Consider the following 18,329-nt stretch of genomic DNA (forward strand, 5'->3'; position numbering starts at 1 on the left):
ATGACTGGGCTGAGAGTGTTGTTGACTGGAGTTACATCCAATTGGTGGCCAGTAATTACAGGTGTTCCCCAGGGATCAGTATTGGGACCATGCTTTTTATATCTTGATTGAGGATCTCGATGAGGGGATTGAGCACATTTAGTAAGTCTGCAGATGAATTAAGTTGGATCCGAGTGTTGATCTGCTGTAGTGTAGGAAGGCCGTGCAGAGGGATCTGGACTGAGGCTGAGAACAACAGTATGAGGTTCAGCAAGTATGACAATGGTGTATGACAATGGTCAGCAGGACTAGGAAAGAGATTGTTCCCCTGTATTTTTCCCTGATGAAGCTGCACCTTGTTTTGGGCCCCTCACAACAAGAACTGGGCTGGGGGGGCTAGAGTGTGTCCAGAGAAGGGCAATGGAGATGGTGAAGGGTCTGGAACACAAGTCCAGAACTTGAGGAGTGGCTGAGGGAGCTGGGCGTGTTTACCCTGGAGAAAAGGAGGCTCAGGGGAGACCTTATTGCTCTCTACAGCTCCCTGACAGAAGAGTGCAACCAGGTGAGTTTCAGCCTCTTCTCCCAGGCAACCAGTGACAGGACAAGAGGTAATGGCCTCAAATTGCTCCAGGAGAAGTTTAGATTGGATGTCAGTAAAAATTCCTTCATTGAATGTGTTGCCAAGCATTGGAACAAGTTACCCAAAGAAGTGGTTGAGTCACCATCCTTGGATGCATTTAAAACATGTGTAGATGTGGAACTTAGGGACATGTGGGACTTAGTGGTAGACTTGGTAATGCTGGATGAATGGTTGGACCCAATGATCTTAAGGATCTTTTCCAACTGGAATGAGTCTATGATTCTAAGTAAAGCATTATTTAACATCTTAGGGTTAGAATTAAGGTTTAGGGATTATGGAGTTTGGTTTAGGGTGTTACAGTTTTGTATTTGGGGTTATTAGGTTAGGTTTATGTTTCCTTGTATTATGTTTTATGCTCTTACTATTACCTACTTAAAAGTTCCAAGTGAGGGAATCGGTATAAGACACTTCAGTTCAAAAAATGCAATTACAAAAATAGTACAAATGATAATGAACTTACAATTCAAGAATAAAACCTAGAAAGAATATGAGAAAAAGTAGTACGAGCAGTAACACAACAGTAAAGTCAGAAACTGGAAGATAGGATAACATTATTGGTAAGGCTTCTGTGTGATTGAGATACTTGTTCTTAGTAATATAACTAGTTCTGTGTATTTATTTCTCTAACATAATGAAGATTTTCCTTAGACTAGCTCTATCTATCCTCACTGAACTTATCAGTTATCAAAAAGATCTTTCAAATAATATTACAAAAGCCCCTTCATGTAGCTTTGCTATGAATTCCAAATTATTTTTAATTAATATTGTGATGATTAATGCTACTTATAAATGTTCAATTAGTGCTTTAAATCAGTTTCCATACTTAGATTAACTTGGTTTGAGATCTTTGTTTGCTGGGTTTTTTGGTTTTGTTTTTACAGTTAAAGTAATAGTAATGATATGTGGATTATGGCATTAACTGTACTTGCATTAGACTGTGCACATACCAGATTTTTTAAAAACAAAATAACCTGACTAAGGTTTGTGTGGTAACAGAAAGGCATAAGAATTGAAGAAAACTAGGAATAGATCTTATATCCAAAAAATAGTTTTTCTTTGCAAATAAGTGTTGCAGTACCTGAATCAGAGATGATAGACAAGAACTACATTTTAACAACATTTTATGTTCACTAAAACCTCCGATTATCTGGCTTAGTCTGATTATCTCATTTTCTTGATTTCCAACTATTAAGTGCAAAGATACAACCTCTGGCTGAAGATGCCAACAAGCCTTAGATTGCTGAAAGAATCCAGGAGGTACTTTACCCTTGCCATGTTACCCTCCACACCTAGTACTGGACATTTTCAAACAAAATATTGGACTACATGGGTTATTGATATCAGTCTTTACAGGCTTTCTTTATTGTTGGTTATATATTAAAAAAGTATTAAAAATTTCATGTGGTTGCCGTACTATTCCACCATAAGTTAATATTTAAATTCTTGTGTATGAGTATATTTTGTTTACAAATCATTTTCTATACACTGGAAGTGTGGAAAATCACATTTTGTGTTTACCGTATCATTTATATATTTTAGTAATGTATTCTGAGAACTCATTAGGATACATGAATTGAAAATTCTCATTTAAAGTTGAATAGTTGTTTAGCAACTTTAAAATTTAATTAGAACCCTTTCCTGCATTTCATTATGAGGTTATTTTATAATTACTCAGTAAATAGGTCCTACCTATTTACTAATGCAGAAATGACAACACATGACACTGCTGAATTACAACTGCACAGCTGGAGAGGATACTTAGAGAAATAAAGAACAGATAAATGCATTATTTAAAAAACATCAGGGGAAAAGTCAGCATCAAGAATCCTTCCTCAACCTTCACCCATGCTCCTCTTCACTATTGTACATAGTGCTACGAAATTCAGTATGGTTTTATATATTCTAATTAGAAGCAGTTCATTATTTACTTATGAAGCTTAGAGGAATTGGGATATTGGTACCTGGAAGAAATCTATGCTCCTAACCAGTGGAAGGATGGGTGAAGTGCTGCAACAGACCTTGTACTCACTGCATTGAGTTTAGTCCAGTGAGTGAACAGGATGGTGTAGAATTGGGTTCAAAATATACCATGACACACCACATTTTGTTTTTCTTTGCACTAAAGTCCTAAACATACAATTCCCTTTGCTTGTGTGATACCTGCATTGCATGGCCCTCTGAATTCTAACAGAAAAAATGAAGTTAGCACCATGATTCAAGACTGTTTAAAGGTTAATTAAAGGTAATGTCTTATTACGTTAACAGTTGGACTGATGATCTGAGAGACATTTTCTGACCTAAACAATTCAATGATTCTGTGTTTCTACCTCTCAGAAAGACAAACATATTATTATTACTGTTACCTTATTTTTGTACTCATTCACAAAACTACAGTATATACTTTAACACTTCTAAGAAATTCGAGTTCAGTGGAATACTTATGAGAAAATAATGATTCATTGTGCCTTTCTTTCTCTTTCAATGGGAAAATTTCAAAAAGAAACATACTGTAGATATTAAGCCCCCTCAAATTTAGCAATTTATTCCAATTATTTTGTATACCTTCACTGGTAGCTTTTATTAGTATTAATATGTATGATTTTCATTCTTAGCTACTTCACATTTGAATTGGGCTTTCTACAATCACACATAGTTTTCAACATCACAGAAAGCTTTGAATTTCCTTTTTTCAATCCTTTTTTATTATTTTTTTATGCTCCTAATAAAGACAGTATTTGATTCATGAAAGAAAACAAAGGATACAGTAAGCTTTTTCTCATTTTGATATTCATAGCTCTACCTTTCAACCTCCTTCCCTTCAGTTCTTGATTTTCCTCTTCATATATTTTCATCCTATTTTCCTTCTGATCCTTTGCTTATTCCAAAGGATGCCTGTTGCTATCCTTCAACAGACCAGTGGCTATGGCTCCATACACAAAAAACTGGCATATGCACTCTCAATGTCCCTCCCCCTGCTTCTTTCCACTCCGAAGCATTTCCTCCTTTTTACCTCAATGAACTAATTCAAGCTAAAATCCAGCCCAACAACTACAGAGAATTTTTAACCCAGCAGTTAATGGCAATGGTTTTGATTGTTTTTAACACAGATACAGAAGATGGCATGCAAGCATGAAAACAGGGCCAGGAAGGGTTTAATACCTTCTTTTAGTGCCCAGTATGGTTTATAAAGATCTAAAGCAAATACAGAACTAAGCTATGAAGTGATGAGGTCCTTAATATTTTTTCAGCCAGCCAAATTTTACCTAAAATTTTAGGTACAACATGGGTGTTATTTTATTAACTAGTGTTACTATACAACATTCTGCAAAATGACACAAATTATATCAACTTACACATCTTTATACCAATACCACAATGTCCAACAATTGTCAGTCTGTGTCAATTGTACCACAAATAATTAATTGCACTGAACCTATTCCCAATAAAACCCAAACAAATTCACTTTCTGTGTCTGAAAAGCATGAGGTTACCCAAAGCAACTGAGAGGTTTGAAGGCTTCTTCTGTAGAATTAATATACAAGTTTTTGATTTCAACAACATTCCAAACAAGACAGAATGGTTAAAAAACCCATGGAGCAGCGTGAAGCTTTTAGCAGATAAGTTCTGCTGTGAGAGTGTCTGATAAAAGTTTTGCTACTGAATGGTCTGTGCATACCACTAGAGCAACATCAAGCACACTATATGTGTAAAGCACATGGTTTCCTTGCCGAGGACAGCAACCTTAGTTTATTTAAATAGACTTTCCTACAGAAACCAAATCAAATTAAAACCAATATATGATGCTTGGGTTTTTTTAAAGTTGTTTTATTTAAGCTTTTGCTTTTCCCCCCTCCAATCAAGTATGGAAACATCTTGCTAAAATACACTTCTTTTAAGATACCTGACTTTCTTTTCAACCACCCTTTCCTTTTCAACTAAAAAATTCTCCTCCTCTAACAATCCCTTAAATTCCCAAAATGAAGTCAGAAACAGACACACCATTTCCCAATATTAGAATATACTTCTGTCATGATAAAAATTTGATTTGCTTACTTCCATCAGAAACATTTTTCTTAAACTTTTAAATGCTTGGCATAATACAATATGAAAGTATTTCTCAGGAAGATGTAACTTTGTAAATTGCACTGAAGACATACTACTGGATTCTTAGACTCAAAACTATTAATGAAATAACGAGTCATCATAAATAACATAAACTGTGGATTTAAACGAGTTTGTTAAGATTATCAGAAGATTAATATTTTTCCTTACCACATATTTTCATGTCTCTTCAGAGGAGAAAAAAACTTCTATAAAGAAAGCTTCCCACTACAAAGAAGCAGAAACAGAGGCCTTAATATTTAATTTCTATCTACAAGCTAATGGTTTTTACAAGTTCCATCAATACAGAGCATATGTTTGAAACATGTCAGATTCTGTGTCACGTGGATAAATTACTACTAAAAACTATGGAAAACATATAAATATGTAGACATGCTGTGTTTTGTATACTTGTTTCTGTCTTTGCAGAGTGATTAACAATCACTACTCATATATGGAGAAATACTACTGAGCTGTCAATATTCACAATTATGCTACCTCTTTATTTTTATACATGTACCCAGGGCCTAATTTACTGATTATTATAAAGGCCATCACGAAGACAGTATTACATCAAACTAATTCCCAATTCTATTTGTCAAATAATAGAAATGGAAGAATGGTGACTGAATCAGAGTTTTAAATGCATTTGGGAAAACGACAGTTTCCCCAAAGTGTCGTTTGGGGACAGTGTCCCCAGAGTTCCCTAACTAGTGTCACTTGATAGAAGAAAACCAGACTTTTAGGGCTTTTTGGTCTCTTGATTAGTCATCAGCCATCACCAATATTAGACAGTAGATAAAGTACTTGGCTAGAGATTGAGGATTATTTCACACTGTCCTTTCTTATTTTACATTAAAATATTATAATTAATATTTTTCAACACTGGTATTAGAAAAAAATATCATGAGCATTAGCCTCGTGTTCTTTCATGAATAGCAACAGGCCTCGTAAGTAAGACATCTACTTTTCTCCTATTTTGTCTGCCTACACTATCCAATGTGATCCCATAGCACTTAACAGCTGATGCTTGCCTTTGTATCTCTAAAACAAAAAGTAAAATCTATATGGAAGTGCTCTTCCATACACTAACATTTATTTTAAAGTAATATTTATACTGGCCCTTACTGCACATATGCTTCGCAGAATATTCTTGGCAGCTCAAACGAATTTTTCAGTATTTGTATTTGAGTTATCCATTTGTAAATAAAAGGTTTAAGACAAAAGATGTGTTTTCATAAAAAGGTATCTAATGAAAGATAATTTGAACTTTTTAAATTACAAGTAGATTCTTATTTACACTTTCTACTTAATAGCACTTTCTAGTTTGGAGAAACTGTGTAAGGGAATTACATTAACAATTGGTACAAGGGAGTAAATTACCTAAGCGTATGCATTAGGGGCTGCTTTATTTCTTTATGATAAATAATAGATTTGTTGTTTAATAGCAGTAATACTTGCCCAAATTTTATATATAGTACATGTCTGTTAAATTATGATTGTGCTGGAATTATAACAAGAGATTGTCCTAGGAGCAGGAAAGTCAGTTGTGAATATCTAGGTTGAAATTATATGTATTTGGTAAATGCTGTTAGTGGAGCACATTTCCTCTTGATTATCACAAATCACAATCTTTTCCATCACAGATTCTTTCAACATAGGTATATTTTCACCTTAGCATTTTGATGTTTCATTTGAAAGAATGCTTTGTGAAGGTTGTTATTCTCTCAATACTTTAAAAATGAGATCAGACTTTCATCTTCTGCAGTTAGTGCCACCATTGCTTCAGTCTTGGACTGTGATTATCAACATCAATAAAATAAATCCTTGACCCTTTAAGCAGAAATAAAAATCTGCTTTTCATAGAATAATCATAGAATTGCCAAGGTTGCAAGAAACCTTTAAGATCATCCAGTCGCACCGACAAGCATTACCACTGTAACCCCTAAATCACTAAACCACACCACTCAGCAACAGATCCAGACTCCTCTTAAGCACCTCCAGAGATGGTGACTCCACCACCTCCCAGGGAAACCTATTTCCTCATCACCCTAACAGTGAGAAAAATGTAGTAATTTTTATTATGTTCCTATAATAACTAATCTGAATCTCCCCTACCTCATCTTAAGGCCATTTCCTCTGGTCCTCTCACTGCTGGCACAGTAGAGGAGACTGGCCCCCACCTCACTACACCCTCCTTTCAGGGAGTTGTGGAGAGCAATGAGGACCTTCCTGAGCTTCCTCTCCTCCAGACAAAACAAGCCCAGATCCCTCAGCCATTCCTTATAAGACATGTATTCTAGTCCTTTCAGGAGCCTTATTGCCCTTCTCTGGACACTCTCCAGCACCTCAATGTCCTTTTTAAAGTGAGGGGCCTAGAACTGAACGCAGGACTCATGGTGTGGTCTCACCAGTGCCAAGTGCAGGGGTACAATCACTGCCTTGGTGCTGCAGGCCACACCATTGCTGATACTGGCCAGGATGCCACACTGTTGGCTTAAATTGAGCTGGCTTCAACCAGCACTCCCAAGTCCCCTTCTGCTGAACAGCTCTCCAGCCACTCCTCCTCCAGCCTGTAGCACTGCATGGGGTGGTTTTGACCCAAGTGCAGAACACAGCACTTTGCCCTATTGAGCCTCATGAAGCTGTCCTTAGCTAATTGATTAAGTCTCTCCAGGTGTCTCTGTAGAGTTTTTTTTTTTTTTTTCTCTCCTATAGAAAAGATTATTCTCATCCTAGAAGAAAATTCCAACCTATCAAGTATGCAAACAAAAAGTTGTTTAACATGTCGTGGTGGACTATACCAGCTATATTAACTGTACTGGATATATCTCAGATTTATACAAGGAATTAAACTAAAAAATCTAAGTCAGTGTGCAAGGAGATGCTCATTTAGGTGCTAAGAAGCATTAAGTATGGAATGTCTCCCAGCTTCAATCTCCACCTACCATAAAGGTGCTCAACAGGGCTGAAGATTAGATGCTCTCTCTCAGTCAATTGGAATTCCTACTGCTTTTTGAGTAGCCACAGAATTGAGGCAAATTTTCTTTACCACAATGACTCTGTGAGAGCTTCCCTGGTAAATAGGGAAATACCCTTATCCTGAAAGGCCTCTAATCTGTTACTCCTTCTATGAATATCCCTCTCAGTTCACCCAAATCAGCTCACCTCTCTGGTTTATGTTGTATTACTAATTCAGACGGTATTTGTGAAGCCTGCATTTTCCCCTTTTTTTATTAACTGAACTTTGCTGAAATCAATGTTAGTTTTGTCCATTAAATTAATGTAAAAGATGTTTTGGTATTCACCTGCCACAAAGCAGTAAGTTATATATTACCATGGCTTTTTAAGTAGTATCATCTAGCCAAAAATGTTCTTCTACCATCTGCAGGGCCACTACAGTAAAACTATTTTAAAGCTAGCATAAATTGTGACTTGTATTATGGTATGAAACCTGTGATACAGCCTAAATAACTTACAGCTTACAGAGGCAACACAGATACTGGAAGAAGCAGGTGATCCATGAGCAGATGACAAGAAGCCTACTAAGTTTCCCAAGCCTACTAACAGTATCTGTAGAAAGGTATCAAAACTGACTGCAAGTAATGGGACAGGGAATGCGGAGATGCTGACAAGATGTTGAGCTCAGTGACATGTCATGGCTAACCTGAGCAGGCAAGGTCTGTGCTCAGCACAGCCAGTGTGGCCCTCGGGCTGTGTTGGGCAGAGCAAATCTCTTGGTGGTAGGACAAGCTCAGGCAGCACAGCGTTGGAGGAGCCAGCAAGCAGCTGCTTGTCTTGACAAAGTTCTTGTACCACAGCTTATGCCACCTGCATGGCCTTGCCCTTATCTGAAAGCGTTAGTTTTAATAACTAGTTATTGGGATATTGGGACACAAGACAGATGATGGACTTTGGACCTGGTTAGCATAAGATATTTGATAACAGGATGCCTTGGCAAGAGCAAACAGAACTTTGAGAATTAAATCAAGATTGCAAAAAGATCAAATCAGATGGGTTTACTGGAAAAAAGAAAATTACATCAGACTTGCAAACAAGAGATATTTAAAATGCATAAGTTTGTTTATGTGATTTTTAACCCAATTACTGTAGTAAAACATTACTAGCCTTTCTAAAATACTATATATACAGTTGTACTTCACAATAAATTCAGATTCTTTGACCACCTCAAAGCCTTCCCGGTCTGTCCTCATCAGCAATAACTAGTGTTTTAAATGGTATTTTAGAGTCAGAGTGTCTTTCTTACTGAAATCATATGTATCAGTACCTCCTTGTAGCAACAGACTACTTTACCCTGCAAACACATACAACTCCCCATGGGACCAGAAAGGGTGCTAGCTTGTGTTCCACAAGGACATTCTCAGTGACACTGGAAAGGCTTCAGTAGTACCTGATGAGTGGTAAAAGGTAAGTGCCACACCCATGTTCCAGGAGGAGGATCCAGGGGATCATTAACTTGACAGTCTGACCTGAGTCCCAGAGGTTAGAGCAAGTCCCCTCTCAATCCAAGAGAGGCATATGAAGGTGGTGGTAGATTGAAACAGCCAGCACAATGTCAAGCCTACAATGTCAAGTCATGTCTGCCCAACCTAATTCCCTCTAGAAAGAGGTGTCCGATTGTGTAGATAAGGGGAAAGTGGTAGAGAAACTTCCACACGTGGCAGGGATGGGCAAGAAAAGAAAAGAAAGCAATTAGAGATAGAGAACCATTATGGCACAGGTTGGACACACGGACTTGTAGAAATATAAGTTCAACAAAGACAAATGCAAATTCCTTCATCTTTGCAGAAGTAACTCCATATAACAGTACGGGGTTGGGAACCATCTGGTGAGGAACCTTTAGAGTAAGAGCTGTGTGCACTTGTGTACAGCTTAACAGAAGTCAGCCATGTGACCTTGTGGTGGCAATGACCATCACAGCCAGCAAGCACATCCCAGAGAGAAAGCTGCCTTCTGCTTTCAGCCCTTGTGAGACTGCATGTGGAGTTTTGTGTCCTATTTAACATTCCCTAGCACAAGAACGCTGCTGTCAGGGAAGCAGATGACCAGCGGATACTGCCAAGGTGGTCAGGAAGATGGAGCACATGCCATTTCTTGGAAAGGATGAAAGTGCCAGGTTTTTTTAGTCTTAAGAAAAGAATCAGAAGCTGGACAAATTCTAACAGCTACACACTGCAATTTCACCCTGTTAGAAAACCCAGAACAATAAGAAGTCCTTAAGGAAAAAAGTGACAGACTGATATGTTTAGATGAGCAGCTGATTTGTAAGAAACTTGTAAACTCTTCTGTTGAATTCAGGAGTTGCAATGTCAGTTTTTCTTTATCCTCTCATTTGCTGTTATTATTGTTGGTATTCTGTTCCTTCTAGGAGCATAACACCAGAGAACTGGATCTGAAATGAGAGGTGTTACTTACATTTTAAAGTCCTTTCTGCCTTTTCCTCTCAGATAAATACATTTAATTTTAGTTGCCAACAGATAATTCAGAAACGCCATACTATAAATCTTACTTTCCTCCCTATAGCAAAAAGCTTAGTTATTACATTTTTACTCAAAACAGAAATGTTTGATATTATTACAGTGAGACATCCAGAAATAGGTCTTTATATTTAGAACCAAATGTTATATTTATGGTTCCATGTAATCATGTTCCATTACCATCAAAATTTCTGCTTTTAATATGACTTGAAATATATCATTCTTCTACTGTGAGCTCGCACTACTAATCAGTTCAGAATATCTTTCAAGAAATCCCTTAACATTCTTCACTCATACTTTGAAATTACATTATCTCAGCTAGCTGTTGCTTCCCGAGAACACTGCCTGCATTTGACAAGAAGCAGGTTGCTGGGTTATAATGACATGCATATTTGTGGCCAAACTAATATCCAGTAGGATTAGACTAGTCCTCAAGCTGTTTTTGCCAGCCTAGTCTATTTGGAAACGTGCCATATTTCTTGGACTAGCCATGGCCTTGTTCTACAGTTTGAGTGAATACCTTGAAAAGAACTAGAGCACAGCAAAGTTTCTGAGAGCCTTCTGTTTTCTACTACCTTGACTTAGTGACAGCTTTTAAAGAGTATTCTGATGCAAGTACCTGATACTGCCATAGCACATTCATCGGTTTCATTTTCTTGAATAACCATAAGGCAAGAACTGACTTTCATTGTTAACAGGGTAACATCCATGTCCCTGTGTGAGAATAACGTAAGTTTCATATATTGACACTGAATTAATTGGAAGTTTTCACTGTGACCTGTGACTGGGTTTTTTTTTCAAGAAAAAAGCTTATTTTCCCCATTAAAAGGAAAACATTCTTGAAGAACATAGACCTTGAAACTGCAGTCAGATAGGCTGCAAGTGAAGAAGACTATGTAGCACCTGAAACAAAGATAACAAGAAGTAGTTAGTTGATGATACACTGTAGATAAGAGAGGACAGAAAGTGCAAAGGCTGCTTTCTGACAGAAGCTACATATAACTTGTGAGAGCAGCTGCCACGACAAGTGCCTTCAGCAGCTGCTGCAGGAGTGCTGTTGTATTCTACAGAAACGTGGACATACCTCTGCTGGGGTGGCAACCTGTGTTGTGAATTCAGACTGTAAGATCAGTGGTTATCTGAAGGGCCCTGACACACACCACTGCCAGGCACAGTGAGGCAATATATGCACACCATGCATACAAACAGCACCAAATCACTAAGACTGTTAAAAGTTGATTCTGAGAGCAAACAAAGTGGATAAGGCAAAAACCAATGACTGCTATGCATAGCCACACAAACCATTTTCTGTTTGGCATCAGCTCTTAAATAAGCATGCTTTCTCAATATAACTAATTTAATTCCTTTTGTTGTTGGAAAAACTATGCAATATTTCTCATTAATTCTAAAAGCTTGAACACAGATCTGGAGACCTTATACACCAGAAAATTGCACTGAAATATCTGCAGAGCAGTCATGCTGTAAACAGCTTTACTGAGATCTTCTTGCTTGCACTAGACCACAGGCATGACAGTGGCTTTCTAGAGAGCAGATGTTGAGAATGAAGACAATGACAATGGGGGTGAGGGAGAAGAAAATGTCAGAAAAGTAACATTGCCTTTAAGGTGGGAAGGTGGGGGAGGGAGGAAGAGAACAGGAGGTACGTGCAATTATTGTGGCAGAGATGGCTAAACATTGACGCAAATGCAAAAAAAGAGGGGCAGGTGTGACTTCATCATCTAAACCAAACACAACACTTAATTTGATTTTGCAGTTTGAATAACATGAGTCTTCCTCTGCATAAGCAGAATCAAATCTGTGGATTATTTGTGTCATTTGAAGTTTGAAGACTCCTATCCTTTTACATGCTAATTCAAAAACTTCAAAGGAAGTTTCCTAACTCACTATAGGAGAAATATTTCCATAAAATGGCATTGAAGGTTTACAGTCAGCTCTATTACCTTCCACAAGGTTTACATGAAATGAAGCTTGGTCAATTTCCTACTAACAAGCAATTTTTTCTGAAACTGTAACTCAAGATCCAGTAATGTAGGTTCCAGACAGGCAAAAGTTTTTGCTCTTACAGTTCTAAACAATGTACTGTTCCCAAAAGACTCAGAAAATAAACTTGGAGGTGGCTCACAGGGTTATAATTTCCTCAGGTTCTCTTGACAGTGGGAGGGGCAAGGAAAGAAAGGGATGTCTGTGTTCATAAACTGTACAAAATAAAGCCTAACCCCCCTTACACCTCAAGCATAAAAACTGTCAAGATGTCCCATGCTCCACCTTCCTCCATTTTTACCCTACTTGGCAAATTACTTCTAGTTTTCCTTGGAGTCTTTAGGTGTGGTTCTCCTTTGGGATTGAGCAGTAAGGCTATAGTGGCAATCTGTCACAGAAAATCTCAATGGCCTAACAGACATTGTTCAGATAAAGAAAAGGCTTTTTAAAAAAAAGCTAATGACAGGTGTATTTAAAAAAAACCTTTCTCCCAGCCACCAATTTTACATTCTTTGCAAGCAGTACCAACACGGGGCAAACTGCTCCTGTCATTGGTTCCCCTATTCCTGTCAGAATATTCTTCTGAATTTACAAGAAAAGAAGCCAACTCAAACCAATCAACCAAAGGAAAAACAAACAAAAAAAACCCACCCAAAACAAACCAAACACAAAACCAAAAAACAAGCAAGGGGGGAAAGGATGGGAAGAAGCGCAAAGAGGAACAAAAAACTAAATAAAATAATTTCTTATACTCTATACACTCAACAAAATATTTGTTTTTCTTTTAAAGTGACTAAGCAGCACCCACCAAAATTTAAATGAGAACTTTATTATATTATTTTAGAAGCAGCAATTTTAAAAATCAATCAAAATTAAGACCAGCATTAAGTATACTATACAACATGTGTGCAGCACAAATATTTGACTACTCTGTAAAAATGTTAGTCAAGTAACCATAAGAGTTAACAAATAAATTTACCTCTAATTTCAAAACTACTAGCAATGATTAATACTAACAAAAAATACTGACAAAAAAATAGAATCCCCATACGTTATGATAATTTTCTGCTAATAAACACTTTAAAACACTTGGCTTTCTTATAAATTATTTGCAAAAATAGAGGGTTTTTAAATCTCCTTTTTGTATAGGATTGGATTTTTTTTCCTCACGCCTAAATATTTAGAAGACAATATTTCATTTCTCTATGCTTTAGGTTCTTGCACAGTGAATACAGATTTGAGTCTTCAGATCACCATAGGCAGAAGGGACTGTATTTGATTTAAATTTATTCAACTGATTTTCTCCAAGAAAAACTGAGTCTCCTGCACCTTTCTTTTGAAAATCGGGTAAGTACTTGAAAAAGTAAAATAACAAGATGGCTTGTTCATTGTTATACATTTCCTGACAAATTCTGCTAGTCAGGATTACCAGTCTAGAAGACATAGGATCTTGCAGAATGAAAAAGTCAAGACACAAATATTAGAAATCTTATTCCAATACTGTCACCATAAGAAACAATCCATCCAGTTGTGCTCCAACAAGTAATCTCCTTGTCTTACTTTTACATTATAATTCCTGATAAAAGACACAACACTTAATTGAAGTTTAACTTTCAAGAGTTCTTCAAGGGAAATCTGATTTAAACATTTCCTAATATATAGTCTGCAAGTTTGCACATATTATTTATTCAAACGTTTCTTCAATTGTTCTAGATGCCTAGCATCAGCATCCTGGAGAATTAATACAGTAGCTTTAGACTGAAATGGATTAAACTCAATAGTCATCAAACAACAGAGATCTATCAGCTGTTTTTGACATTTCTCTAAACCATCCTTAAGTTTTAGACGTAAAGCTGGATCCTTTTTCAGCTTATTCATTTCAGGCACTGAAAAGCCAATTAAACTTGTTAGAATATCATCAGCAATATCTACTTCGAGATAAGCAGAGCCATCAGAAATTTTTGCCTTTATACCCCAGGACCCATTGCTTTTTGTGAGGTTTCCAGTGAGAGTTACAATAAAACATTTAACTTTCAGAATTGTAACAGTTTCTGGTTTTTTTGCAAGGAGAAGGGAAATATATGTGAAAGGCGGACAATCTAAATCTAAATGTGCCTTTACTGCCTTGCAAGGAAAGATCTGTAAATCACATTTCTGCTGATCTCCTTCTGGATCCATTTTTAAGGAAAATACAAGATCATCATTTAACACCCTGCTGTTAGAAATGTGTTGGTGTTTAAATCCACTCTCATCTAGGTCTGTATAATTGTGCCCCTCCTCAGGAGGATTTTCCAAAGAGAAAGCTGATGAACTGCAGGTCTGATGTAAGCCCTTGTGCAGCAAAAAGTTACTCATGCTATTTCTATCTTCATCAAATATTGTTTTTCTCATGTTCTTTTCTTGGCTGATAGCTTCCCTGGGCTTATCTCTTTCCTTCACATTGTCTTCTTCACCAGTACCATTTAAAGATGAATTGCAGGAGCTCCTAGATGTATGTGGAAGTCTGCCAGTAATGTTTCTGTTCATCTCCACTGGTGCCATTTCTTCCATCTCTCTTTGCATCTCTTCTTCCAGAAGAAAGTCATCTTCTAAAGGAAAGTCATTTAAAAAGCCATCAGCATATTCTGTGGGAGGTGAAACTTGCTCATCTGAGTGAGGCAAAGGACTTCCAGATTTTTGTAGCAAAACATTTCCATTGTGTGCAGTCAGTGAACCTGAGGCTGTATTAAAATTGTTGCTTCTACTACAGTATCCACTTTCTAAAGATGTTCTGTTATTTAAAGTAAATTCATTATTTTCATCAAGGCTGGCTAAAAGCTCTTCATCTGAAGGACCAAGAATTTGTTCTAACTCATCCACAGGCCTTGAAAAAATCTGTTCATGTCCAGCTTGTCCAACAGAATTAGGGTTTTCAGCTTCTCCAATTAACCTAGCAAGAACTCTCTCCTGACAATAATCCTCAAGAAGAGCATCAACTTCACCCCCCAACAGTTTCACATTTTCTGGTTTAAGCAGAAGAACTCCAAGACGATATGCAATATTGCCCTGTACAGTGATTTTTGTTCCAGGAGGGAGATTACTGCAGAGAACAGGCACTGGTTGATACTCCATGCCCTGAATTTGATGTATGCCATCGGTTAATTGTAGCATCAGCATTCGAGTAGGCTTTGCTTCCCAGGGCTTCTGAAATGCTTGAGTACTGGCTGTCACTTCTTCATTTACAGTGCTTTTCCCTCTTAGCTTCTGCAACTGAGAATATGCTGGCTGGCTAACATCCACCAGTGAATCAATCTGTATAGAGAAGCAGCCGGATAACTCTCCCTGGGGAGTATCTAGGATGCAATTAGGCAAAATAGGATATTCCAAGTCTCTCAGATCAGTAAGAAGCCATTGCTCAAATACCTGCTTGTTAATCTGAGCTTGACTTAAATTACTACCACTATTTTCTTCCTGGATCCAATTAATACATGCTTCCAGCCATGTTAAAGGAACTTTAACGTGCCATGTGGATGAAAGCCAGGTTTCCACTCTTGCTACAATGCTAGATGTAGACATTTTCTTTTATGGTAAGAGACTGAATGCCCTAAAATGAAATTCAAAAAGACATATTTAATCTTGTGACAAAAACTGAAATTATTACAAGGTTCATGCTTATATTGTATAAAAAATTTAAATTAAAAACACTTCTACAGACAATGAAATTACCAGGCATTTCCAAAGTTTAATGTTTCAATCAGCATAAAAGGTATGTGCAAAATATAAGAAAATTATGGAGACTTAAGCAACGACACTTTTCTTCTGTTGATTAAATTAGAAACATATAACTGAAACCCTTTTCTTATAGATTGAAAGTGAATAGACAAAAAACCCAAATCATAAGAGCAGTAGGTTTTAAAATAGATTTCCTCTTTTTTTATGGTTTTCCTTCTGTTAACACAGTTTACTTTAGAAATTGACCTGAGATGTTATTCTCCCACTTCACCAGAACTGTTACAAACAGAAGAGGATCTACAGAACTAAGCTGAGGTCTATCAACACTTATATCAGAAGAGTAACTTTCAGTCTGTGATTGAAAGCTTTGTACCCAACAACAGAAAGCTGGCTTGAAACATTCATCTAGAGACCCAGTGCAGGGCTTGGCTGCAATAGCACCAAGTCTTGGTAGCTATAATTTCAAGGACATCAGTGGCTAATAAACGGAAACTTCTTGTTAGTTTAGGAAGTAGTTCTGCAAAAACAGAGTAGAATATAAATATTTCAGTTGGAAGGGACTCTGAATGATCATTTAGTCCAACCACCTGCCCAGTTCAGGGCTGACCAGAAGTAAAAGCATGTTACTAAGGATATTGTCTGGACACATCTTAAAAACTAACAGGTTTAGGGCATCAGCAACCTCTATAAGAAGCCGGTTCCAGTATTTGATCATGCTCTTAGAACTAGAGTAATTCATGTTGGAAAAGACTTCTAAGATCATTGAGTCCAATCTCTGACTGAACACCACCATCCAACTAGATCACAGCATGAAGAGCCATGTCCAATCACTTCTTGAACAATTCCAGAGATGGTGACTCCATTATCTCCCTGGGCAGCCGGTTCATTGCTTAAACACCCTTTCTGTGAAAAATTCCTGATGTCCAATCTGAACTTCCTTTGGTACACCTTGAAGTCTGTTCCAGAGACTGACCCCCACCTTGCAACAATTTCCTTTCAAGTAGACGTGGAGAGCAATAATGTCTCCCCTGAGCCTCCTTTTCTCCAACCCTGCTCCCTCAACCACTCTTAACACCACTTACTCTCTAGGCCTTTCACAAGCTTTGTTGTCCTTGGTAAGGAAAATATTCCTATTGTCAAGTCTGAAGCTCCCCTGATACAGCTTTGAACCATTCCCACATCTCCTGTTACTGGATGCCAGGAGCAGACCAGCACTCCCTCTCCAGGTCCCCTCCCCAGGGAGCTGTACAGAGCAGTGAGGTCACCCCTGAGCCTCCTTCTCTCCAAACCAGACAAACCCAGAGCCCTCAGCCTCTCCTCAGAGGATGTGCCTTCCAGCCCTTCCACCAGCTCTGTTGTCCTCCTCTGGACCATTCCAGGACCTTCCCACCCTTCTCAGGCTGTGGGGCCCGGCACTGCACACAGGACTCAGGGTGAGGCCACCCCAGGGCTGAATCCAGCAGGATGATCCCAATCACAGCTGGTGATGCTGTGTCTGATGCACGGCGGGATGGGGTTTGCCCTCCTGGCTGCCCGGGCACACACTGCTGGCTCAGCCTGAGCTGCTGACGACCAGCACCCCCAGATCCCTTTTGCAGGGCTGTTCTACACACACTCCTCTCCCAGCTTATACTTGTGCCCAGCTTTACTGCATCCCAGGGGCAGAATCTGGATTTGTTCTTGCTTAATTTCATGCCACTGCTAATTGCCCATTGCTCCAATCTATTTCAGATCCTTCTGCAAGGCTCTTCTCCATCGAGAAAGTCAGCAACACCTTCAAATCTGGTATCGCTAGCACACCTGCTAATGGTGCATTCAACACCTGCACCCATGTCACTACTACAAAATTAAAAAAATACTAGGTTGCCTAACTGTGCTTGTAGCATGTTCAATCCCTTAAAAAGGGCGACTGAGTAACTCAATCTCTCTACAGAACACAACGATAACAAAACCTATAGTAAGAGTATTTAAGAATCACCAGGTGTGGGTTCTGTTGTGTTTATTTGGGTATTTTTGCCATTATAGCCCTTAGAGCGAACAAAAGAACACCCTGCCTCCAAGCTCTCCCCAAAAGATCCACCACTCGGAAGATACCGCCGAGTTAACCCAAGTAAAGCGCCAGCTTTCAACAGAGGAGTTGAAAGGAGTGAGGGAGGGAGGGAGGGAAGCAGAGGCGAGGGGAAGAGTAAGACCTGAATGAGGATAGGCACTTCGCAGCCCCTCGGAGGGGTCGAGAGCTCCAACTCACCGGGGCGAGCGAGCGGTCGCGGCGGGGCGGCCCCGGCTCCCGCCGGCCTGAGGGATCGGGCAGCACCCGAGCCCGCGCTCCCCAAAACCGCCGCGAGCACCCACCAGCCAATGGGAGGCGCGCGTCAAATCATCGCGAGAGTTTCGCCACA

The 18,329-nt window shown here is 38.5% G+C and overlaps 1 protein-coding gene across 1 annotated transcript; it reads right to left on the reverse strand.

Annotated features, from left to right (window-relative positions):
* Positions 1-12,951: 12,951 nt before the first annotated feature.
* On the reverse strand, positions 12,952-18,328 carry RMI1 (RecQ mediated genome instability 1). Its single transcript, XM_068176195.1, has 2 exons — positions 18,179-18,328; positions 12,952-15,802 (listed from the first exon to the last, which is right to left on the reverse strand). Exon 2 carries the CDS (start codon positions 15,772-15,774, stop codon positions 13,900-13,902), a length of 1,875 nt encoding a protein of 624 aa, XP_068032296.1. The 5' UTR covers positions 15,775-15,802; positions 18,179-18,328; the 3' UTR covers positions 12,952-13,899.
* Between the last annotated feature and the right edge of the window lies 1 nt (position 18,329).

Source organism: Anomalospiza imberbis, chromosome Z, assembly GCF_031753505.1.
Source record: "Anomalospiza imberbis isolate Cuckoo-Finch-1a 21T00152 chromosome Z, ASM3175350v1, whole genome shotgun sequence".
NCBI classification, from domain to species: domain Eukaryota; kingdom Metazoa; phylum Chordata; class Aves; order Passeriformes; family Viduidae; genus Anomalospiza; species Anomalospiza imberbis.